Below are 25666 nucleotides of genomic sequence, written 5' to 3'. Positions count from 1 at the left end.
AGAATTTGGCATTCTGCTTTGTTCGCTCAATATGCTACCACGGGTATTTTTTTATTTTGTGACAGAGTCTTCATAATTATCTTTTTTTTAGGGGCTGCATAATACTCAAGCGTGTGGGCGTAGTGTAATCTACTGAACCGTTTCCCTTCTGTTGATAATGGAGGCTGGTTCTGCATTTTCACTATTACAGACAATGCAATAATTCACCCAGTTGACATATGCTGAGCACCGACAGTGAATCAGAAGCAGTGCTTGGCTCTGCAGTAGGCGACTGTGGACCTGTTGCTTTTCTCATCTTTTCCTGAGGGTGGGATTAGTGGGACAGTGGGTATAAATATACTTGCAGATGCCCAGTCGTTTTTAGTCTAATTCCAGTCTCTCCTTAGAAACATAAGGAACTGTTGGAAGTCACATTTGAAAGGAAGTGGTGGTGAGGTAGGTCTCGGAAGCTGCTGCCCTCTGCTCTTCTGACATCTCCACGCTTGACTGTGAATAAAGTCAGCTGTGAAGTATTTACAGTACATGTATTATACATCTTTTAATCTCCTAATAAATTTGACCTTTAATCTAAAAAAAAAATTCAGTAGAAATCGTAGGAGCTACAGGTAGCAGGTTAAGGGCAGAGAGGGGACAGGGGATGGAGCAGCTGCATGGGAAATGGGGAAGACAGGAACTCCCTGGTCATCTGTAGTCACTTTTTAGTAGAGCCGCCCCTCCTGACCTCTCCTCTCAATACTTCCCACAGCCCCCCCGCCTCCAGCCATGCTCATCTCCTTTCAGATGCGACATTATCAAAGCCCTTTTCGACTTTGGGCCCTAACACATGCTACTCCCCTTGGTCAGAAATGCTCTTTCTTTGACCAAATCCTCATCTTTCAATTCTCAGCCCGAATTTCCCTCTTTAATGATGTGTCTGATCTTCCATCTGCAATATGTTCTCTAGCACCTTGTATTTCTCCACCAGAGCATACAGCAAAAGTGTAAGTCAACACATTTTTTTAAAGTATTTATTTTGTCCCCTCTTCCCCAACTAGATTCAAATGCCATGAAAACATTGACTCTCAAGGTGGTTTTGCTGGCTCTCCCGCCCTGGCACTATCATGGCCCATCACAGATGTTCAATATTTATTAAGCACATTGATGTATGAATAAAGGAAAGGACGCATACAAAAATATTCAGAGGATGAAAGAAAAGATTGCTGAAGGGATAATGATAGTTCATTTTCCAGACCACAGTTTGAGCGATGCTAGTTAAAAGAAGGAAATACTACCTGAGAATTATAAAAATATGCAAAGGTAGATTCCAGAAGTCTTTAAAATATGCCTGCATTCTCTAGACATCTGAGAACCAGGTAGTGAACTTCCAATATCTAGCCCACTGGAAATATTGGCACAACTTTAAATTATATGTAAGTCTACATTCAAAATTTTAAAACAATTCTGAAAATTCAGACCATCAGAAGACTCTCATTTCCGAGAGACTTCCCAAGTTTCACTTAATTTGGTCTAAATCTGTCATCTCAAACAACCAGATCTCCTATTCTCTAGTCCTTCAATTTTCCATCTTAATGTATAATTTGGAGAAAATCATGGTGCTATTATCATGATGCTAGCTGAACAACTTAATTCCTTTATACCTTACCATTTAGTGCTGGAGAATGAAAATACAGAAACAAAACATTAGCCCTGGGATATGCCTGAATCTCCTCAGGAACTGCGAATGAAGCAGAGCCTGAGAATTAGACTTGAGCTCTGGGCAGCAGCAGGGGTGAGACACACAAATCACCTGAGAGCGTGATGGCAGGCATCTGGGTTTACCATCTGATTCTCTGTATTGACATGCACATGGCATAATCAATAGCTTCAGGACCATAGATGGAATATGGGTCAGGCGATACATCTCCTTAGGTTACTGCAATAGCCAGCAGGCAGATCTCCCTGCCTTCAGCCTCCCAACTCCCAGTCATTCTCTGCACACCACCAGCGACTGTTCAAAACCCAAATATGACCATGCTACCACTTTGGTCCTTGGGTGGCTCTCAGTCATACCCAGGTGAGAGTCCACATTTCCTTAGGCGGTTATGCGAATGAATGAAAAAATAAACTTCTCTGTGTTAAGGCAATGTTATAGCAGCTAGCATAACAGCTTTGCAACTTATCAATTAGCTTTGCAAGTTACTTAACTGCTTTATTCCTATGTTTCATTCTCTTTAAAAAAAAAAAGGGAGATAATAATGGGGTTGTTGAGAGGATTAAATGAGCTAATAAATGTGAAGTATTAGCACAGAGCTAGTCATACTAATCCTCCAATATATGTTTAATATTATGACTATCATTAGTAGTATTAGTCCTCTTCTGCATGAATGCAACTGTTCTTAGAGAGAAGAGCAAGGGCTCACCGGGCACTCTTTTGAGCATCGCCTTACCTTTTCACTTCTTGCACATAGTCTGCATTTCTGTCAAAGAGGTGGGTCACGGAGTCTTTGATAGCTTCATGCTTGAAAGTAGAAGCTGTTCCAAAGACAGTCACACTGGGGATAGTGGAACAGAGCTGAGCCACAGCTTGGCCCTGGAAGTGAAATATAAATACAACAGACAAGTCACACAAGAGAGCTACCACCTAACCACTAGTCTTGCTGTGGAATAGGATTTCTCAACCTTGCCACTGTTGACCATTTTTAGGGTGGATTAGTCTTTATTGTAGGGAGCTGAACTGTGCCTTACAGGATGTTTAGCAGCCTTCCTGGCCACCACCTAGGAGGAGCCAGTAGCATCCCTCTCCCTGTTTGTCAACCGAAAATGTTTCTAGACATCTTAAAACATCTCCTGGGGGATAAAATCTCCCTTGATTGAGAACCACTGGAGTAGAAGAAAGTCAATGTGAGCTAGCAACACCCCAGCATCAAGACTTAACAACTGTTATTTAACGATACTGAGCCTTGGGTTTCTCATCTATAAATTAACGATAATGGTACCTACTCCATAGGGATTTTGGGGGATGTCTGGATCCTCCAGAAGCAGACCTTGAGGCAAGGATTTGAGTGTAAGTACTTTATCTGGAGTATGATTGCAAGAAATACCAGGGTATCGAGACAAATAGAAGACAGCCAACAAAGAGTGTGTTATCAAGCCACTCTCCACTGTGGGCAACTTGAACTCAATCCCTCTGAAGAACTCTGTGACCAAGTGTAGAATATACTTCAGAGTTATCCCAACCACATGGTGAGGAAGCTGGAATATTTATCTACCAAATTTCCATCTGACACCAGCTGAGGGTTGTTTCTATAACAGTAACGCTTATACATGTCCTCTTGGGCCAAGCACGTTGCCACAGTGAGACAGAAGCTCTAATCAAGAACCCTTCAGCGTGTCTAGTTGAGAGCAGAAAAGATTATATAGCCAACAGCATTTGCTACAGGGGTGTTAAATGAGGCAATATGTAACACAGGTAAAGCACCCAGCCCAAAAGTTGACATTTAATTGATATTTGATAAATTTTCATCATTTCTACCTCTTAGTGACTTATTATATCCAGGGTTGAGATGTCGAGGCATATTTTAAAAAGGCCAGTGTATGAGGTTTAAGTATGAAATGATCCAGGAGAAATCACAAATGCAGTTAGGAATGGATGGTTTTCCATACCCCTTTTCAATATGGTAAAAATTTAACTCATGGGACAAAATACTGTAACCACGTGCGTTGAAGACCTTCCAATAAAACTCGACTTGCTGGTAAATAAGATGCATTCTGTCTCTTTCCAGTGTTCCAACTGTCATCTTTAGGAGGCATAAATTATTGAGGAAAATTATTCCACCAAAGTCATCTGCGATATTAATTTCTGCCTATCACTTTATTTACATATCTTCATATTGGTGGACTAAATTAGGTTGGCAAGTCAATTTGTGGAAATTTAATCCTTCTACCGTTTGCAATTAAAGGCGACACTGAGAGAATCAGAATGTCAGAATTGGGACATCATCCAATTACCCCCTCCCATCACTGTTTTATGGATGAGGGAAGGGGACTCAAGAAGGTTAAGGTGACCCAGTTCTTCAGAGGCAGGTCTGAAGCAAAGTCTCCTGATTTCCAGTTATTGCCATTTTTCTATTACATCATGTTGTCAGCTTATTTTGACATTTAAGCTAAGCAGACTTTTAAGTTGCTACCTTAAATAGACACAATACTGACGCACTCAATTACTTGGAGGTCATTTCAGAACGTGGGTATGAATCTAAGACTCCAGACAGGCTCCCCGTTTTGCGTTCTAAGAATAGCTTTGATATTTGGTTAAGTTTTTTTATCTCCTGATTTTAGAGAATAATGAGGGGACTATCCTAACTAGTGAATGTAAACATTGGCAAACAATGTAGCAATGTTCTGAAATTTGACAGGACTTGATCTAACCTTGTTATTGCTGGGATAGGAGATTAGAACTAGTCCTACTATCTGTGTAGTCTGTCCTGCCTTCTGTCCTTAAGCAAATATGACATTTATCCACTCAAGTAATTTTCAAATTCCTCTTATGTACTAGCCACACTGTGCTATAGATACTGGAGTGTCAGAAATGATTGACGCACCTTAATCTCCATCTCTAGTCCCAAACCCTTTACTGAGTCCCAGACTTGTGTATTGAACTACCATTTTGGTACCCATCTCCACTTCACTATTCAAAAACAACACATCAAACTCACTTGATCTAAAACATAACTCAGGGCCATCTCCAAATGAGTTACTCTCTGTATTAATTTAAGACTGTTGTAACAAAGTAACCACAATCTGGGGTGATTAACAACAGAAATTATTGTTTCGCAGATCCGGAGGCTAGAAGTCTGAAATCAAGGTGTTGGCAGGGTTGGTTTCTGCTACTGGCTGTGAGGGGCAGATTTGATCCAGGCCTGTCTCCCTGGCCTGCAGACAGCTGTCTTTTCCCTGTGTCTTCACATGGTCTTCCTTCTATGTGTGACTGTGTCCAAATTTCTCCTTATAAATACAGAAACAAAACATTAGCCCTTATTTTAGAAATAAAATAAGTCATATTGGATTAGGGTCCACCCTAACGATCTCATTTTAACCCGAATTGACCTCTAATTGAGGGCTCATCCTGAAATGTTGGGGGTAGGATTTTATCATATAAATTGGAGGGGGGGAGTTCATAAGTCAACCCGTAACACTCCTCTCACTGCATTTCCTGCTTCAGTGGATAGAATCTCACCATTGACCCTTCTCTAGAGCCAGGAATCTGGGGTTATCCTAGACTCCTCGTCTCCCTCACTCCCACATCCAAGGAGTCAGCAAATGTGTTATTTCTACTCAGCCTCTCTCGTGACTGTCACTTCTTAGTCCAGGTTGTCATATTTCTTCTTCTTCTTTTTTTTTTTCTTTTGGCAAGGCAACCCTTGGTTGACTTCACAGATTGCAAGGGCCTTGTCAGTTTACAAACCCCTATTTTTTATTTTTTACGCATTGAGCATCTGATCTTCCTAGGTGGTCTCCCATCCAAGTACTAACCAGGCCCGACTCTGCTTAGTTTCCAAGATCAGACAGGATCGGGCTTGTTCGGGGTGCCATGGCCATACACTGTCATAATTTCCCCAGATTATGACAACACTCTTCTAGCCAGCCTGGCTATTTCCAAATGTATTTTACACTGTGGGCAGAGCGGTTTTTCTAAAACACAACACTGGGCATTTCATTATTTGTTTCAAAGCTTCCCAGTGCCTATTATGGCTTTCAGAATGAAATGAATACCTTTTACTTTATCGCACAAGGACAGCCCTCCCGATCTGACCCAGTTAACATCATTAGCATAGTTTCCCTCCACTTTTCCAATATCCACCCCCTAACAGTATACAGAACTTGAGCCATCACTGATTGACATTCGCCATGAGCATGGCGCTCTGTAGCCCTCATCCCATGGTGTTCTCAGAATGAGCCTTTAACCTTATGTTGCTGAGGAACAAGCTGAGGTTTACAGAGATTAGGTACTGGGTCCACTAGGGCATGACGTGACAGATCCTTGATCTGTTGTGCTCATCAGCTGAGCAATCTTGAGTAACATATCAGTTCCTTTAGTCCCTCGTCTTAATATGCAAATTGTAATAAATATATATGCTAAAATTTTTGTGGGATTACATGACATAATGTACCCAAGGGCTTAGAACAGTGAATAGCAATCAATATTTGCTGTCGCTACTACTGTGACTACTATTACTGTTTTTCTTAGTGTTTTTACTCCGTCAGTGGTAGAAGCATATCTACTATCCCACCACCAGCTCCTAAATGTATCATGCTATTTTAGCTTCAGCGCTAATTTTCTCATATGCTTTTCCCTTACCTATCATGCCAGTCCTTCCACTTCCTCGGATCATAGCCACTCCCCCTAAGGCATCTTGTCTTCTACAAACCCTTCCCAGCATCCCAAGCAGAGTCCCTCGCCTCTTTTTGTGCCACCATAGACCCGTGGTTCTTTCTTCCAGGACAGCGGCCACCACAGCCTCTGTAGCTACTAACTGACCCATCTGTGAGCTCCACGAGGTCAGAGATTGTATCTCGTTTGGCTCTGCACCCCAACGCTCAGGGCAGAGCCTGGCACATAGCAGGTGTTCACTAAAATTTGTTGAATGGATGCAGGAGAAACTAGAGGAGTTTGATGTAATGGGGAAGCACCCTCATCATTTTGCAGATTTTTAGTATAGCAGAGTGGGAATAAAGCATCGATTTAATCAATATATCTAGTCTCTGACCCAAGCAGAACTTTATCATTTCCATTTTAAAGAGAAATAGAAATGTGGTAGTAAAATGAAATGCTATAAGTAACTGGATTACTTACATATTATTTAATTACTTAAAATATAATGTATTATATATGTTATACAGTATATTACATATACTGTATTGTACATGTAATATATAATACATTAATATATCAATGTTATATAACATAATTATTAATATACACATATACATGCATACTTAATGAGTACATAACATTCCATTTATAATATATACAATTAGTATACTAACACAGCAGTCCCCCTTATCTGAGGTTTTGCTTTCCATGGTTTCTGTTACCTGCAGTCAACTGTAGTTCTAAGATATTAAGTGGAAAATTCCAGAAATAAACAATCTGTTTTTAAAATTGTGCACCATTCAGAGTAGCACGAAGAAAGGCCCCACCATCCCACGCCGTCCCGCCCAGGACACGGACCATCCCTTTGTCCAGCATCTCCACACTGTACACGGTCCCTCTCTGTCAGTCACTTAGTTGCCGTCTCGGTTATCAGATCGATTGTCACAGCGTCACAGTGCTTGCGTTCAAGTAACTTGTATTTTGTTGTAGTTGTTCTATTTTATTATTAGTTATTGTTGTTAATCTCTTTAATTTATAAACTAAACTTTATCTTAGGTATGTACATCTAGCAAAAAATACATATAGGGTTTGATGCTATCTGCAGTTTCAGGCATCCGGTGAGGGTCTTGGAATGTATGCTCTGTGGATAAGGAGGGGGGAGTATTGTAATATAATAATTAATATAATTATATATGCATACATAACATATAATTACTATAATTAGTACAATATATAAGTGTTAGATCATAATTTATGTTATTATACAAATAATAATGGGTGGGAAATACAAATTCAGTGCACATCTATTATCAGCCTTCCCCAGCTACACACCTTTCAGCTCTGTATTAATTCAATCAGGCAATGAGAAGCCCTTTGCAAGATCCTCAATGATTTTCTGAAGCAAATAATGCTCAATTCTGTTTTTAACCAGATAGGTGTTCTCCCTCACATTTTTAGAAAATCTTACTCTCCCTTCTCCAACTCCCAAGGTGAGCGCAGGATTAGCACCTAATTTATCCTTGTTTCTCCCACATGCCTAGCGAATGACATGGACTCAATAAACATTTGGGGAAGACGAAATGAATTTTCAATAAAAAGGATTTTCCAATTTACCTGCAGACCCAGAACATGAAATGAACAAGACAATCCATTCTCCCAGCAACAGCAGTAAATGAAGATATGCATGCACTCGTTTTTAACTGACTTTCCTTTCCCTCTTTAGAATGTAAGAATTCCACAGCAAGCCTCTGCTTCTCTCCTCTGTGACGAACAGTACAGCAATAACGCAGCTGCCGTTCCTTTCGTCTCACCATGTGCCAGGTAACGTGCTAAAGTGCTTCATTAAATCTTTAAACCACTCGTAGAATATTTGAGTTTCCCTTTTACACCTGAAAATAAGGATTCAGAGAGGGAAAGGAATTTGTCCAAGGTTATATGGCTTTAAAATGATAAATCTGGGTGTCAAACTTAGCTGCAAGGCTCCTCTGCTGTTAGTCTTCTTATCCATCTGGCAAAGCACTCAAGTTGCTGACATAGAACTGAAAAGTCTCAAAGAAAAACCATGGACCCTTGGCATCAACCTGAAAGGTTTCATTGATCCACTCTTTGGATAGCTTTGTCTCAGATTCATACAGGTGAACATATTTCAACTAGCTCAGTCCTAATTCCAGGGCTATTGTCCCCTCAAGCAGACCACAGACAATGGGAAATCTGGGGACAGTAGATACAAGAAAGCTCCTTTGCATGCCTGAAATCTTTTATCAACAGACTGGCAGTTCAAAGCAAGACACTATTACAGAAAAGCTGGGCGCAGCAGACAAATGACTAGAAGACCAAATACATCTACATAGAAGGCTTAGTACACTGGTTTATGTTAAGTACTCAGTAAATACTGTTTGTTAGCTACAAATGTCCTGAACTTAGGATTGAGCCTAGTTGAAATTCTGGTCAGCCACTAAATCTAAATAGATTATCTCTTTGGTACATTGAGTTTCAGGATTCAGCATCAGAGATTCAACTAAGAGACACAGAAGGGTTGGCCTATAAGGGCATCTACAATGCAGATACTACCTATCTTCCCAGCCTGGCTTCTCATCATATACCAGTACTCTAGCTTTGACCAGATAGAGAAACAGTCTTCCCTAAGGGCCACCCCCTGTCTCACCACGGGACCTTTGCATGTGCAGTTTCCATGGCCCAGAATCCTCCTGTCTTTTCTCCTGGCTAATTCCTACTCATTCTTTGAATCTCAACCTCTCTATTACTTCATTGAATCATTCATTCTATCATGACAGGGCTATTTAATGAATGTCTCTAATAGAATGTACACCAGGAAGGGTACTTAAAATACAAAGGTGAATAAAGTCATATATGGTCTCTGTTATCTTGGAGCTTGCATTCTAATAGAGGCAACAGGTATTAATAAAATAAATATACTATTAAAAGTACAATTATACACCTATACCATTAGGGTGAGAACCCCAATTCCAACCACTGAACGACTGGAATAAGGCCATGTTGGTGCACTGTATTCTCACAAATGTTCAAAAAATGAGAGGCAGGCACTAAAGTTATATGGACGTCTAGCAGGAGAGACCAGATAAAACTCAGATCTTGGTATTAATCTCTACGGTTTCTCTAGCTCTACAATTTGTAGGTCACACTGACTGACTGGTTCTTTAGCTAGGCTAAAGAAAGTCTGGTTGAAGAAGCCCTCAAAGAATGAAAGTTTATTCATTTCCCTAAGTCTGGTGAAAAATGAAACCCTCTATTGCTAAGTTGACCATTTCCGAGATCACTTTTTAAAAAGAATTATGTATGTCTCTTCCAAATGTTGTTTTCACTTTTAAGCAGCTCATGGAAACCACAGACCATTCATGTGGTCAAAGAATGGAAAAGAATGAGCAGAATGAACTTGTGAACGTACCCAGAAGATGCCTAGAGGAAATAGTGGGGTGAGCTTTTTTCCTTCCAAAGAATTGTCAGTTTACTTTTTCATCTTCATTAATGCACTGAGGCACTTGGACTAGAAAAGACAACTGAATGTTATGAAATCTAGTACGTTGGCTGCCACCTGAGCCATATTTATGCTTTTCTTACCAACAATATAAACTCCTATGTGGGGATTTAGACACAGGGTTAAAAACATTTTCTTTTTTAGTTCAGTGCTGTCATTTGCCTGTCAACAATTTAGTTGAGTCAATTGTTGAAAGGAGAGGAAATTCAAATCCCACCGTGTGGGCTGATCCATGTGACCCGCCATCAAAGGCAGCAAAGAATATTCTATATTCACGCCTAGTGCACACTGAGACTCAGTCAGCTTTTCTTTGTCTTTATCTTGTCACTGCAAAACTGTTGAACTACACTTGACACTCCCTGTAACACACATGTGCTGAGAATGTCAATGGCAAGAAGCTTCAGGGGCATATGGCTAGGGAGGAGAGAGAAAAGGAGGAGAAAAAGTCGAGAGTGGAAAAGGCATTTTTCAACTGCTTAAGATTTAAGGATGGAAAAGTTTTTTTGTTTGTTTGTTTATTTAATCCAAAAAAGCAGTACACACGTTCTTTGGGAAAACTAAATAGACAATATCTTTTTTTTTTTTCTCATTTATTTTTCTGTAGATCAGTGCTTCTCAACATGCAGCATCGATATCTCCTGGAGATTTGTTACAAAAGCAGATTCTCTGGCTCCACCCCAGACCTATGGACTAGACTCAGAAATTCTGGGCATGCAGCCTGATAACCTGACTTTTAACAAGCCTTCCAGGAGATTCTAAGGCACCTGAGGTTCTATATCAAGAGAGAACCACTAGTGTAGATCATTTTTAATGGACTCACTTCACTCCATGTGATTTAGATGCTAAGGCCCTCATGATGCTTAGAGTATCTTAATATCAGATATTTTATTTAGAACCAGGGTGGAGCCTGAGTGTTAGTGTATATTTTATAAATTCCCTGGGTAATTCTAATGTGCATCCAGTGATGAGATCCAGCTCTCTATAAATGTTTCCTCTTCTAATTTGATCAGTTATGGCCTCTTCTCCTAATTGAAGTTGACATCAGCATATGAGTTCAGTAAGTGAGATCCTCTAGATCAGGGCAAGACTAACCTAGCCTCCTGTGAGTAAGAGATCCAAGAGGAAATAACACCCCATCTCCATTTGCAAGGTCTGAAGCTTCAATGCTTGGAGAAGTTCGGCCTCCCTGCTCCCTGGGCCTCAGCTGTGCCGCTGAATCCCCAGGTTTTCCCAGCCACTCACAGCTCTGCAGTTGACTGCAAGGGTGAATATTGAAACCTCTTCCTCTGCTCAGACTATGTTGAGCTCATTTCACAGTCGCTCAGTAAAGAAGCAGTAGTAGAGGCAAGCAGTGAAGACTGTAGGTTTATTTATTGAATCTCATCTGCAGAGAGCTTCCTGTGTGCCAGGTAGGGCTCTCTACACGTTCTAAAACTCCCACTCATTAGACCTGCATCATGACCCCATGAGGTAGGTACTATTTCATCCTAACTTTTTAGATGAAATAACTGAGACACAGAATAGTTGGGTAACTGCACAAAGTCACACAGTAAGTAAATAGCAGAGACGAGGTTTGAACCTGCGTTATCTGGCTTCAGCATCCACAATCTTAACCATTGCCCTGTGCTACAGGACAGTAGTGCATCTAGAGTCTGTACGGAGAGAAGGAAGGGCTCATACTTGCTAGTTACTCTTTGTCAAGTGCCGCGCCGGGCACTTTAACACACATCTAATTTTACTCTCTCAGCATCATATTCCCATCAGGCTTAGGCTCAGGCGCAGAAATGGAGTTTCAGAAACATCAGTGACTTTATTCAAGGTTATCCTGCTAATAGTTAGAAACTGAGACTCAGAAAGGCTAAGTACAAGCAACTGGAAATGATGGGATTAAACTAAGCCTCCTGGTTACCAAACCCAACTACTTTGTTATTGGCCACCAGAACAATTCAAAAGTAATAAGACGCATCAGAGGCTGAAGAGAAAGGGAAAGCTCCTCAATCCCATCCTGATTCATCATCGGAGCTGCCACGTAACCTGGTCAAGCCTTAGATTCCTCATCAGGGATGACAGTGTCTAGGCCATGAGGCCAAGTGTGAGTCCAAGGTAACATACATGATGTGACTCACCAGGGAGGACCCAGAGCAAATGCTCAACAAGCCATTTCTTCCCTAACACTGTCCAAAGCCACCTCTTCTGGGAGGCCTTCCAGGAGATACCCAGAAGAGTTAATATCTCCTGCTTTGCCCCCAAACTCACACACATCACTGTGCAACCATCTTTCACTCTAAGCTTTGATTCTTCTTCTCTCCCTTCCTCCCCTCTCCTATCTCTTCTCTCTTTCTCCTTTTCTGCTACACGTGACTAATCATCCCATAGAAGAATATAAAACACCATCCTTCACCTGTCCCAGGGGTTGAATGATTTTGTGCAATGTGCAACTCGCCTAGCTGTATGTGGTAACTATTTACCAGCCCTCGTGGGGATCAGACTACACCTTTGTCTCCCATCAGTACTAGTTTCTAACTGATGGAGACCATGGATGGCCACAAGACAACTCATAGCCCACAGACTCCCATGTTGCCCAAGAGTTTGACTCTAGCAACCACGTGGCTGGAATCCTGGCCAGGGAGGTAGTCCAGCCCACCAGATGGCAAAGTCCCCTTATCAGGGCTCCAAATCATGGTAGGTCAGAGCCACTTCCAGGCTGGCTGCCTTCCACGCAGTGCATCTGGATAAATTTCCTGGATGATTACATTTGCATAGTGGGGTGCTGGACTCACATTTCCAGCCAAATTACAATTTGTACCCACAGTTTAGAGCTGTGGTTTTGATAAATGCATCTATTTTAACCAAAATCTTGTTAGGTAGGGTGGTCACATAATTTATCCTCTGAATTAGGATACTCTTTGAGAGTGAAGGGGGATGCTATTATTAATTTTGCCTGTTCAACAGGTATAAACTGGAAGTTCCCTAGGCAAATTAGATCACCCTACTTATCAGGGTATGACCACCCTAATATTAAATCAAGGAAAGGAACTAATAGGGTGGCCAGGGAAGGAGAGCAAAGGTATAGGCATCTGTGAGATTTGGGTTTTGATCCCTGGATCTCCCACTCATCACCTGAAGGGCTGTGGCCCGATTATTCTGACAGCCCGGTCTCTAAAGTTATGGTAAAATCACTTATCTCACTGGGTTGTCATGAGAGTTAAACAGACACGCATGGAGAAAGCTCTGCACAGGATCAAGCACAAAGTGAGGGCTCAGGAAGTATAAGCTTGCTGCCCTACTCTTGTCTTTGCCCATCTACTATATCGTCTGCTCCCTGAACACAGGCATTTGTGAAACCAACGTGCAACAGCAGGAAATAAGTGCCCTTGCTTGGGCATGGTTTTCTCCACTCAGCAGTTGGCCTTCCTTCCTTTATCTGAGTGTTCCTCTTCGTTGAAGGTGCCTCATTAACCAGGCCTCTCAACAGGAGCCTGACTTAGGTTTCAGCACCCTTCTGGCATGATCAACAACTTCTCTGAAAGCAACCGCCCTGGGTGTGAAATACCCAAGCTCTTAAATCACTGCTCTTCCCTGCCAGCTGTGGGAGATCAGACATTGGGACTCTTTCTGCAACTTCAAATCCTTCAGCTGAGGTTCTGAAGTGGAGGTGCAGAGCTGGAAGGCTGTGGCATCAAATGCTTCCAGATGAGAGTTCGTTAACTATCCAGTCCTGTAGGGAACAGAAGTGCAACGGCCTGCTCTCCAGATGGGAATTCCCACAGAGATGTTTAGCCTGATCTGCGACCTTTTCTACCTCTTCACCCTCACACCTGCTCTTTTTAAAGAGCAGCTTATGTCCCAAAGCTTTGCCCTGATGTTTTATATTAAAAACATTCAGTGTTAATTGACTTTCTTTGTCAATGCAACATATGCTAAATATTTTCACTCAAGCCATTTCCCTTACTTAAAGAACGATACCACCAGGTCCAACTTCGTCTTTAATCACCTCTTTATCACAGCCCCAGATACACAGGTTTTCATAAAATGTGGGAATGAATGAATAACTAATAATCTCTTGGCAGTTTTTCCTTCTTTAATACATCTCAGTAAGGATACAACCTATTGCTTTCATGGTATCCTTTATACTGTCCCACAAATTTTACGTGTTTATTTATTGTTCCATTCAGTGAAAATATATGTGCCACGCACATAAATCAATGTATGTATGTATGTCATGGTGCCCTGTGCACACTTTGTTCTGGGAATAGTAAGTGGCAGGTTATGGACCTGGATGCCCTGTAGAGTGCACCTGACTATATTTACCAGCCAGCTGGAACTTGGCAAGTCACGTGAGCGTTCAGAACGCTCATCTTCACACACGTGTGGGTGACAGTGCTCTCCTGAAGGCTGTGAGGAGTAAAGGGGGAGACCCTGTAAAGGACAGGGCATCCTGCCTAACACCAGCTCACATGGTGGTTGAGAACTTTGACTCCTCTTCCGTCTGTCCTACAAGATCTCCGACCAGGTGATCACACACAGTGGGATAAGAAGGGAGAAAGGTGATGAGCATGGAGAGGATCGATTTGGAGACCTAGGACCTCCACATGTCCTTGGGTCACCTGCTCCATCTCCTACCTGACACGGGAAGCCTGACCCAGCTCCCTCCTGTATGTTTCCAGGAGAAAACAAATGAGATGGAGATGGAGAATTATGTCCCGAGTCAGCTCATTCTATGTGGGGGCAACTCTAGTTATTCTGAAGGTCTTATTCATATTGTGCTATGGGTAGCCTCCCTGTAGCTTTTGCCCCTAGGAGGCATGGCACACGAAACAGTAGACTTGTACATCTTATACCCCTTATCATTGCTCTATTGATATGTCCAACATTGCTCCCACATCTAGAATCTTCTTTTTTCCAGCCTGATCATGTTCAGTCCCTTCAACTCTTCTCTTTAGCAAATGAAAATACATCCAGAGGACAGTGGCCTATAGAATAAAAATCCTCTTAAACGTGGCATGGTGGGATTATCTCCCACCACTTAAGTGTTAGCAGTTCTAGATATTTCTGTGTTCACGGCCTGCTCCTGTATAACATAATTTTGATTAGCACACTTAAATGAATCAAAAGGTCCAAATAACACTAAAAAAGTGGGGAGGATGACGTTGCCATTCACAGCCACAGCATGGCAGCATCTCACGGTGTGCAAAGCCACAACAGTCACCCTACTGTTCCTTTAGTTTTGCCACTGGATTTTAGAGCTGCTTAGTGGCCTGACTAGGCTCTTTTTACGTGTACATATAAGACAAATCTCGTGCATGGCCCAGGGAATAGGCAATCTCCTTTCGGCAACAGCTGTAGTGTAAGCTTTTCCTTTTACTCACAGCAAGTTATGTCATGTGCTGTGCTGCATTTTAGAGCTCTCATATGTCCATCCTCCTGTGAGCAGGCAGGAGATGTGTCCTCGGTTGTAGCAAAAGTCAGCTGTACACATGGTTCAATTATTGCCCGGGTTTGAGGTGCATTGCTGATACAATATTAGGGCAACACAATTTGAGGACCGCAAATTTATATGTCAGAAGCATGGGGGACAGAGGGAGTGGTAGATGGTTTGTCTTTTGTCTCCCTTCCTCCCTCCAACACCCACTGCTTTTGGCCACTAAATATTTATAAGTCACAGTCAAAAGAGCTCAAAGTAAACCATTCAAAGTTCCAGAGTTTTCTGTGTGCTTCCTTATTCCTAAAAAGCTCTCGGCGAAACTGAAGCCATTATTTCCCCAAGCACAGAACAGACTCTGAACATTTTAGTAAGTTCTTCTGATAGATGAGAGAATAAAATATTGCATTTTGCAGTGGAAAATTTTATTCTGATCTCTACTAAGCTCTTTTTAAAAAGTATTATTATGAAAGTGACACATGTTCATGCCAATTGAAAAAAATGAAATTTTGAAAATATAGACAACTATACAAATATCAACTACAATGCCATATCTCAGAGGTAAATACTCTACATAATTTGGCTTATTCGTTCCAGTACTTTTCCAATATATATATCAATATTTGATTGTCCACAGAGTTAGAGTAACACTGTGTACCCTGATTATTTTTTTCTAAGCTTATATCATGAGCATGTGGATTATATTGTGAACATTTTTATGGATCATGATGAATTCTTTAATATCATTTTGACTGACGGGGGAATATTCTATTGTGTGGATATACTATAATTCCTTTTAACAAATCCATGTCTTATAGGAAATTAGAATGCCATATTGTTATAAGCTATATTTTAGTGAACATTTTTATATAGAGATCTTTGTAAGTTTCAAAAGGCAGAGTCAAATCTGTTTTATCTGTTCCTGCATATTTTGTGTCTAGCACATTGTAGGAGAAACCATAGATGCTCAGTGTTTGCATACAGACTGGCTGCCTGTTTCACTAACCCTCTGATTATTTCTTTAAAAGATATTGCCAGTAGATAGATAACATTGCATCTTGTATTTTGCATGACAACCCTACCAACATGAAATTACAAGGTCAAATGGCTTCATATAGTTCTACAGAGAAGATTTGGGAGGCGAAGCAGGAATTCCAGACTCTTTGGTTCACACAGGCGTAAAGTAGAGCCTGCTGAAGGCCATATCTGCTTTAAAGACTAATTTTGTATTGGGAAATCAAACACAGTCAATAGCTTAATGGCTTACAAGCTATTTTAAGTAATGAAACTATCTATATGTCACTCACACTTTGTGATAAAAAACTCATGTATTAATTTCACATAGTTAATAAATGTATCCACCTCTGTGTAATTAAGAACCTCATTATCATTACACAGATGGTATCTGCCTGGAACAGGTGAAGTTCATCAATTTAATATAATCAAACAGTTGCCAAGCATCCTCTCCATCCTGGACCCTGCACTATGTGCTGGAAGCACAGTATGTCTAAGATCTACTTGGACCTCAGGAATGTCTGTCTAGACAAGAAGTACACTAGTGGACAACCACAGTACACTAATGCCTGCCTGGCATATGGAGGTAATTAATACATATCTAATGGATGTATGGGCGGATGGATGGGTAGATGGGGTCTGACGAAGGCAGAGAAATAAAGAGAGCTAGCTAGCAAAGTCTGTCGGGTTGAAAGTGCATGGTTGCAAGGGGAAGGTGTACAGACAGGCACGGCTGGACATAAAAACACGGGTGGGGAAGAGGCGACAGGGAGAGATGCTCGCATTAGTCTTTGGTTGATCGTGAATGACTTGCTCAGAGGGTTTGGGTTTCCCCAAAAGCAGACCCTAAAACATAGATTTGTGTGCATATAGTTTGTTTGAGAATTGACCCCAGGAAGTGAGATGAAGAAATGGGGCAGTGAGGCAGGGAAGGAAGAAAGCCTGTAAGAGAGACCATGTAGAACAGGCCCCATAATTCTCTCACCCAGTGAGGAAGCTGAGGTAGTTTATCTCCTGACTCCTATCACTCACAGTTGAGGGATGCTTCTTGGGGCATTAAGCCCCGGACACTTCCAGCTTGCCCCAACAAAGGGCCAAGATGCAGAAAACGACCTCAGGTCAAAAGCTGCAGCAATCTGTTGGATTAAACTTGGACTGTTTGCACTGACCTCAGGGATGGGTATATGGGTGGGCATCTAGGTGTCGATTACAGAACCTAGCAGGGGTAACAGGCTAGAACTCAGCAAGCCAACTCTGTGATTAGACAAGAATAACAATCTCCTTCCAAATACTACCATCGGCACATCCTGCCTGGAGTATTTGCTCTTTCCTAAAGCCTGCAATGTGTTTCTTTCTTGCTTTTTCATATAATTGTCTTCTTGTCTCTGCTTAAATGTCACCCACTCAGTGAGGTCATCTTTGATGATTCAATTTACAATTCATCTTTCTCCCTGTTTATTCTCTGTGATAGTATCTTGATCATATATATATATATATATATATATATATATCCTTGATCCTTTATAATATATACACATACATATTTATACACATTTATAAAAGATACACAGATATACATGTGCATTATTTATATATACAAAAATAGGTATATATGTATATATATTTGTTTGATATTTGGCTGTATGCCTATCTGTCTCACTTATTCATCATTGCATTCTAGACACGTAGTAGCATGCTGCCTGGCGCATAGTAAGCACTCAATAAAGGTCTGTCGGGTGAATAAACAGGGTCCACCACTCGCCTCATACACTTTCTGGCATAGGAAGACTGGTGTCCTCTATTGTTCTCTTCTATAGCCCCAGGCTTCAAGGTCGCTATCATCGCTCCACGCTGCAGGGTGGTGTGGCTGGGGAAGATCTCCGAACAGGTGGGAGTAGGACTGGCCTTTGCTCAGCCCTGGGAAGGGGAGGTCTGATCTTGGCATTGAACACGCAGCCATCTTCTCATCACGGGGATGAGCTCTAAAGAACAGGGCTCTCTTCAGTTGCTTTTCTTGAGGCTTAAAATATTTGCCTTCCTTAATTCATTCCTGACTGGATATGTCTTCTATTTGCTTCAAATCCAGGTTTTCAGCCTCACTAGTGTAATTAATTCCCTGGAAGGTTTAGATGCGGGAGAACTGGGGGGCCCCTAGGAAGTAACGATTGCCAGATAAAATTTGTACTTGCTAAATCTGGCAAGCCTACTGGAATTTATCTCCTGGCATGCTTCTGTAGGAGCTCTGGGAAAAGCGCGAGTAGTGTGCCCACCCTCTAAGTAGCAGGGAGCCAGGTGCATACCTACCACCTTGCTCTATCTACTACGAGCTGTGCTCCTGCCCTCCTACTGCCCACCTGGCTCCTCAGAGGACAATGTGACCCTGTATGCCACTGAAAAAGACAGCTTGTGGCAAGGTCCTTTTGATGCTCCAAAAATAGGCAAGTAGGCAGAAGCAGTGAGCAGATGGGGAAAGCTGTACCTGCTGTCTTCTCCCTCATTTCCTGACCTGCGTTAGTGGTTTACAATACAAGTTTTGAGAAAGAGCTATCCGAGTGTGAATTCTACCTCCATCTTCTTTGCCAACCATATGGCCTTGGATAGCTGACTTCACTTCAGTAAGCCTCAATTTTCTAAATCTCAAAATGGGTTGATGATAATAGTATATACCTCATAGGGTTGTTGCGAGTGAGTACAAGTGAAATGAGGAGTGCAAGGTAGTTGGCAGCTTACTTATAAAAAATAGCAAAAATGTACTTCTATGCTTAGTTTTACATATATAATACATATATACCATATATATAAAATTTACAAAATTTGAAAAATTGAAATTTGACAATTAAAAAAAATGTTTTAAATAGCTACTAAGTATTATCTTGAATCTGAATTTATCCATTCAGAGTTAAGAATAAAATTCAATTAGTGGATCTGGGAGATAGAGAGAAGAGTCTGGTGAAGCCAACATTACAGGAATTATTCTTGCCTACCTGTCACACTCATCACTACCTGCTCAATACCTGCGGCTCCATGCTTTCCTTGGGCTTTTGTCCCATGTTTTTTGGCAACCTGGAAAACTATTTATCTTACGAATTCTTCTGATAGAGTACTCTTACTGCTCCTATTATTGCACACTCCACACCCTACTTCACAGTTAGTGGCTTATCAGCCTCCCCCAGGGAACACAAGAGTCCTCCCAAAGCCAGGACTGTATCTCACCATCCTCATTTCACAGGGCACTGTCCAGCGCCAAGCACCGAGTGAGCACCCAATTCTATATGGCTCTATTCAACTGACCCTTGGGTTTATCTGGCCGCAGAAAGAGTTTTCAAATTTTTCCCTTAGAAAGGAGCAGCCATCTTGATTTTGAAAGCCTTTGGTAGCTTCCCCTGATGGATACAATCTTGGGTGCCACACTGGCTTTCAGAAAAAGTGAAGCCCAGACTTCTCCTTGCGTTAGTTGAGACTCCTATTTTTACACTACATCCCAACCCCATGGTGAGCTCAGGACAGAGGAAACAGCCTCCAGGCTCTGCCAATCACACAGGAAGTCCTCCACCTTCCTCTCCTGTCAGAACAATGGTGCCCGAGCCCTAAAATGCAGGGAGTCCAGGAGATGGGCCGCCAGATTGATGGAACTTTCTGTCAGCTCTCTGACATACAGCGCATTGCTGTACCCCTGACAGTCTGAATGTGGCCCAGACATTTATGAGAGAGAACAGGAGGTAGTAGTTTACCCCTCCACTGACCCAATGCTGCAGTCAGTAGGTAGATGATCTGTCATGTCCAATGGGTCAGAAAGGAAGAAATGCAAATGGGCACTCCTGCCTGATATCAGAATTATATAAGACCATTTAGAAATACTCATGAAAAGCATGTTATTGTTGTATATAAGGCCTTTGATTTAATGATTAACTTTTAAATCCACGTAGCTTGCTTCTGGTTTGAGACTGAAATTATTATAATCCCAATTTAACCTGAAGATGGACAGCAAAATACACACACACACACACACACACACACACACACACATACATGTATAAATATATATATATATGTATATGTGTATATATATATGTGTTATACACACACACACACACCCATAGGAGAGGAGGAAGAGCAAAAACAAGCATGCTTATGTAATTTGAATATCTGCTTCCTTAAATCCATGCTGGATAGTCTAACATCATTCTCAATAATAGAATTAAAAATAGCTAAGTGGGTGTTATGTGCCAGACCCTGTGCTGTCTACTTGATATACATTAAATTAGTTTTCTCATTTTACAAATGAGAATGAGGATCAGGTATTGAGCCCACATCTGCCATACCCAGACCGACTCTAACCATTACACTAGATTACTACGTGAGTCAACAGCCTGTCCGTTTATTTTCTCCTGGCATGCAAAACTGAATGCCTGCTCCAAGCTGAGAAATGCAGGCATGATTGCCAGATCTTATGGACACAAAATAAAAAATAAAACCAAGAAGGATAAATAGCAGCCTTAGTGTCCAAATAGTTCTTATGGGTTTTCTTGTCATTTTACACTAAACTATGTTCATGGCACTCTATAACTACTGACGTCATGCTCCAGCAACAAGTCAACGCTTCCACCAGCTGGGTGAACAGCCAGAGAGGCTGAGCATCCAAGAAGGTCAAAAGTGGAAGAGTTAACAAGTTTGGTATTGAGAGACTTTGAAATAACCATTCATTCTAGTGTGACACAGACGGGTGACATTTTATGAGGATATTCTTGTTCACCCTCCTTCCCACACAATAAGCTGGGTTGCATATCTGCTTTGATTAGCAAACACTAAAACATGGACAAAGTAATTATTACCTTTTATCTCCGAGATAGGGCACAATTTGAACATAAGCACAGGCACCATTTACCGTGTGCTCACTCAAAGCTGGCATTGTGCTAAGGATCCCATTATCTCGTTAACTGCACAATCTTAGGAGGATGGTGCTATTATGTCAATTTTGTACTCGAGGAAATCGAGACTTAGAATAAGCAACTTGGTTAAGAACACCCAGTAAGTTGCTATAGCTGGGATGCAAAATCAGGTTGATCTGACTTCCAAGACTCTAACTTTCTGTGCCGTAATAAGTATAAACTAGCATGTGCTACTACAGAGAATGGAAATGAACACAAATATATGCCTTAGATCTACATTTAATGTGTGTCACACATTGCAAAGCTCCACCACACAGTGACGGTTATATCTAACTCCTAGCGAACTTCAGGCTCTGTTCTAAGTTCTGTGTATCACTTGAAGTTTTCAAACTTGAGCGTGCTCTAGAGTCACCTGGTGGGCTTGTTAAAACACAGGTCATCAGCCCCGCCCCAGAGTTTCTGATTTTACTGTAATTCTGGGGTGGGGCCCAAGACCATGCATTTCTAACAAGTTTCCAGGTGATGCTGATGGTCCAGGGACCGCAATTTGGAAACTGTTGCTCTATGTGAATTAACTCACTGAACACTCACATCAACACTTTAATCCTCATTATACAGATGAGGAAACTGAGGTCCTGGGAGATAAAGTAACTTGCCCAAATAATGAGAAATACCCCTTTAATCTTTTATTTGAGCTTCTCCTCTTTAAGCTGAGGCAGAAGAACTTTACTTCTCCTTTACACCGCTGCAAATCCCACCACAGGAGGTTAAAGCCCAGGGCCCAGTTGATCCAGCTCTGGGCCATATTGTGAAGTTGTTCTGCTGTTTTGACTGGCTTATGTTGTGAGTTTGTTCATACCATGAGGAACTGAAATGGTTTTGGAAACAACGAGTATTCACCAGCTCCCTTGACTATACGCTTACTCAATCCATCAGCATTTATTAGCCTCTTCTGGGCACTCAGCAGAGTTCTAGACAACAGGGAGGAGTCTCAGAAAGGAGAAGATAAGCTTCCTGAACTAACTGAGCACAAGGCTGTGAACCAAGGTCTAAATGAGGGCCATCATTGGGGAATTCAACAAATAGATTGAGAAGGCAAGCAGAGCTGCATGGATTACAGAAATGACTCTTGATAATCATAATGGTCATCATAATAACTCTCATAGGCCAGGTTCTCTGCAAAGGGACTCTCATGGAAAATCTGCAGGTAAGGTTTTTACTAGGGTACTCTTGGGAACAGCATCTGCAAAGGATGGAGGGAAGGAGGATTGGGCAGAAGGAGGAGTTGAGCTATAGTTGTTGCAAGAGAAGCTTTAGCCAGTTCCACAAGGAGCTTCAGAGTTGTCTCCACTGAGGCAAAGGAACTGGGCTTTTGTAATCCTGCATCCCACAGTGCTTAGATGTCGGCTGCCCCTGCAAGGGACATAAACTTTGAGCAAGGCAGCTCTCCTCCCCTGAGGGAGATTAGCAGGGAGGGATACAGCTATGCATCATCAGTAGTTAACAATCCTGGCAGCTAATGAGACATGAGTACCTCAGTCCTGAAGGGTGTTCTGGATGGCACATCACAGCATCCACTACATTAGGAGGTAGGGCTGGCGGGTCCAGGCGCTAGGTCCAGTGGCCCCCAGAGTGGGGTGGGGGTTTGCGGATGGGCGGAAGAGACAGCAGCCAGCCGTCTGTGGGGATGCGTGGAGGTTTTCAAGGAGAAGGAAGGAGCCTCCTCCATTTTGGGAACTTTGCAGTCATCAACAAAGGACCGAGGGTGCTAAGCAGAAGTGACCTCAGTGATTAAAATGCGTGGATTCAGATATATATATATATAAAACTCAACCTTGTTAGAGAGCTTTTTAAAAAACTAAAAAGTTGATCTGGTGCACGAGGGCTAGCTGTTCAGAGACTTAACGAGTGCTTACACAGGACTCAGCAGCAAGCAAGATGTATTTATCTCTTTGTTTTAGAGAGCCTAATAAACTGTTATTACAGTTTCTCTATTGACTTTGAAAAGTCTTGAAGTTTGAAAGGGACATCTGTAAAATTAATACATCATGAGCACGGCCAGAACAGAGAACCCTGTTACAATAGGTCTATCCAGTCAAAATGGTCAGGCCAAGGGCCCTGTGAAGCCCAGTGGTGGCCCTGGAAGAGGAGGGCGGTAGATTCAGCAGTACAGGAACCAGCTGAAAAACACAAACACAGCCCTTCGGCATCAAGCACAGAGGATGACCACCCCTGTTAAACCTGGCAATGACTGTGAAAAGACTGTACAAGTCCCTCCAAAGGATCTAAGAATCAAAACTTCTGATGTGCCCTCCACAGAAGGAAGTGAGTTTGAAGGTTATTGTCTGAAACAGGAGTTAATGACGGGAATTTTCAAAATGGGCTAGGAAAAGCCATCTCCTATTCGGAAGCAAATTCCTATTGCTTCATCGAGTAGGGATATTTTAGCTACAGCAAACGATGCAACAGGCAGGAGCAGTGCCCACCTAACTCCCTTACTCGAACGGCTAGACCTGAAGAAGGACGATGTGCAAGCAGTGGTGATTGTTCCCACTAGAGAACTCGCTTTACAGGTCAGTCAAATTTGCATCCAGGTCAGCGAACACAGACCTCTATGGAGACCCTGTATTGGAAAAGAGGCCTGGAAGTCTGGGATTCACTGTTTGCTGGCACACTACCTCATCTAGTACCTTTGAAGGAGGCCTGCCAGAGGGGGCAAGAAAACTGCAAAACCCTATAATTCAAGGTGTTATTTTTGAGAAGCTCTCTCTGACTTTGCTTCTCCCGTCTTTTTAAAAGTTTAAGGAACCTTTCAAGCTCAGCAAAAAGGGGCAAAATTTTATCTGCCTTTCGGTGTGGGAATTTGAATGGCAGTATCTGAGCAGTATCTGTATAAAGCATGGATCTGCATTTCAGAGTATTCGCCAGGACAGACTTCGGTAATGTTAGCAGTTCTGGGGCTTAATTTGTGTGGATCCCTTCCTGTGTAACTGCGTTGCCCTCTGCCCACCTTGATATACAAACTTGCAGGAATAGGCCACCACTGACAGCCTTAACTTTCATGATGCAGACAGCTGCTTGCTGTCCTCAGTGACAAGAATTAGTTGCCCTTTTGCACTGTCAATTGCTGGCAAATACTTTACAGTCAACGGCTTACTTTAAATGTGCCCCTCCCATCATGCTCAATGTTTCTCCTGATCCTCAGACAAAAGGAGTGAGATGAACAAAAACCAGTAAACTATTTTTTAAAAAAATGTTTTGCATTCCTTTTTAACCCAGCGTGCTAAATCAATCAGAAGGCATCTATGGTTTAAAAAAATAAAAATAAAAAGTATTTTGATTTCTATATTCCAGCGCTAGCCCTGAAATATTACAAGATAAGTCCTGCATATGCGTTCACGCTCAACTCATCTGGATAAAGAAATCAGTTATTCAAAGTTGCTTTTTTGGCTCTGTCTAGTTCCAAGCAGAAACTATTTGTGACTCATTCAAAATTTCTTGAGGATCTAAATCCTGCAGGTGCCTCCTGATCAGACATAGCCCCACCTCCTTAAACATTGTAGTAGGAGCTGCACGGTACAAATCCCAAAAAAGAATAAGCACATTTATTTGGTATTCAAGCCACATAGGTTCCTCTATCCAGCCATTGTTGGCTACCCAATACAACCACTAATTAAGGAAGTAGTCTTTACCAGGGAAGGATGGGGGAAGGAATTTAAAAGCCATCACCTTTTGACCAAAAAAATCTTTCCCTTGTACTGATGCAGCTCTCTTTCTCCCCCACATCTGGCAAGATGAAAGAGAACATTCATTATACAAGAAAAGCAAGAAACACTAATAAACACAATGTTGTATCTCACCAGGAGATGTGGGTGACTAAACAGCACCGTCCTCTTTGCCATCCTCAGACTGTGTCTCGTTGGTGCCACATGCTCGTGGGTCCCTGTTAAAGCTCAGACTTTAAAGGATGAGAAAGTGGCACTTAAACTGTGTGGGCCCCACTGTTGGACAGCCTTGTACGGGCAGCTGCCCAGTTTTGTGCTTGACTCTGGAATAGGAATTGCTAAATGGAAAGATGCTCTAAGGACTAGGGCGAAGCCTAGTGTCTGTTTCTCATTTTAATCCCCCTCACAATAAGGAGTATTTGGTACTACTGGAAGTTGTTTTCGTGTTCTTCCAGTATCAGGTGTTTATACTAAGTAACGGTAATAATACCTTTCTAGTGGTTCATCTCACGAAAACTATTCCCTATTTTTGCTGTTTAAATAACGTCCGGCTCGGGGTGGAGCTCGTGGTTGCATAGCTGTGTAATGGGTTTGGACTGTGACCCACATTGCTGCCTCTGTGCCTGTTTTGTCTTTCTCTTCCCATACATTCCGATGGAGACACGTTCTTGCTTTTCTCTTCAGAATGGAACAAATATATTCCAAAGTGATCTTTTAAGGGAAGAAATAAGGGAGAAGGAAACCTAAATA

The 25666-nt window shown here is 41.9% G+C and overlaps 1 protein-coding gene across 1 annotated transcript in view; it reads right to left on the bottom strand.

The window, feature by feature from the left end:
* Positions 1 to 25666, bottom strand: part of VAT1L (vesicle amine transport 1 like) — a 136291-nt gene that overhangs the window by 73449 nt on the left and 37176 nt on the right. Inside the window, exon 4 of the mRNA XM_016136928.2 lies at positions 2427 to 2569. Within this exon, the coding sequence (XP_015992414.1) occupies positions 2427 to 2569 (143 nt within the window). The remainder of the gene's footprint in view (positions 1 to 2426; positions 2570 to 25666) is intronic.

The sequence above is a fragment of the Rousettus aegyptiacus genome, unplaced genomic scaffold, assembly GCF_014176215.1.
Source record: "Rousettus aegyptiacus isolate mRouAeg1 unplaced genomic scaffold, mRouAeg1.p scaffold_m13_p_14, whole genome shotgun sequence".
Taxonomy (NCBI): Eukaryota; Metazoa; Chordata; class Mammalia; order Chiroptera; family Pteropodidae; genus Rousettus; species Rousettus aegyptiacus.
The sequence above is the reverse complement of the archived record's forward strand: the minus strand, read 5'-3'. Positions and strand labels throughout refer to the sequence as shown.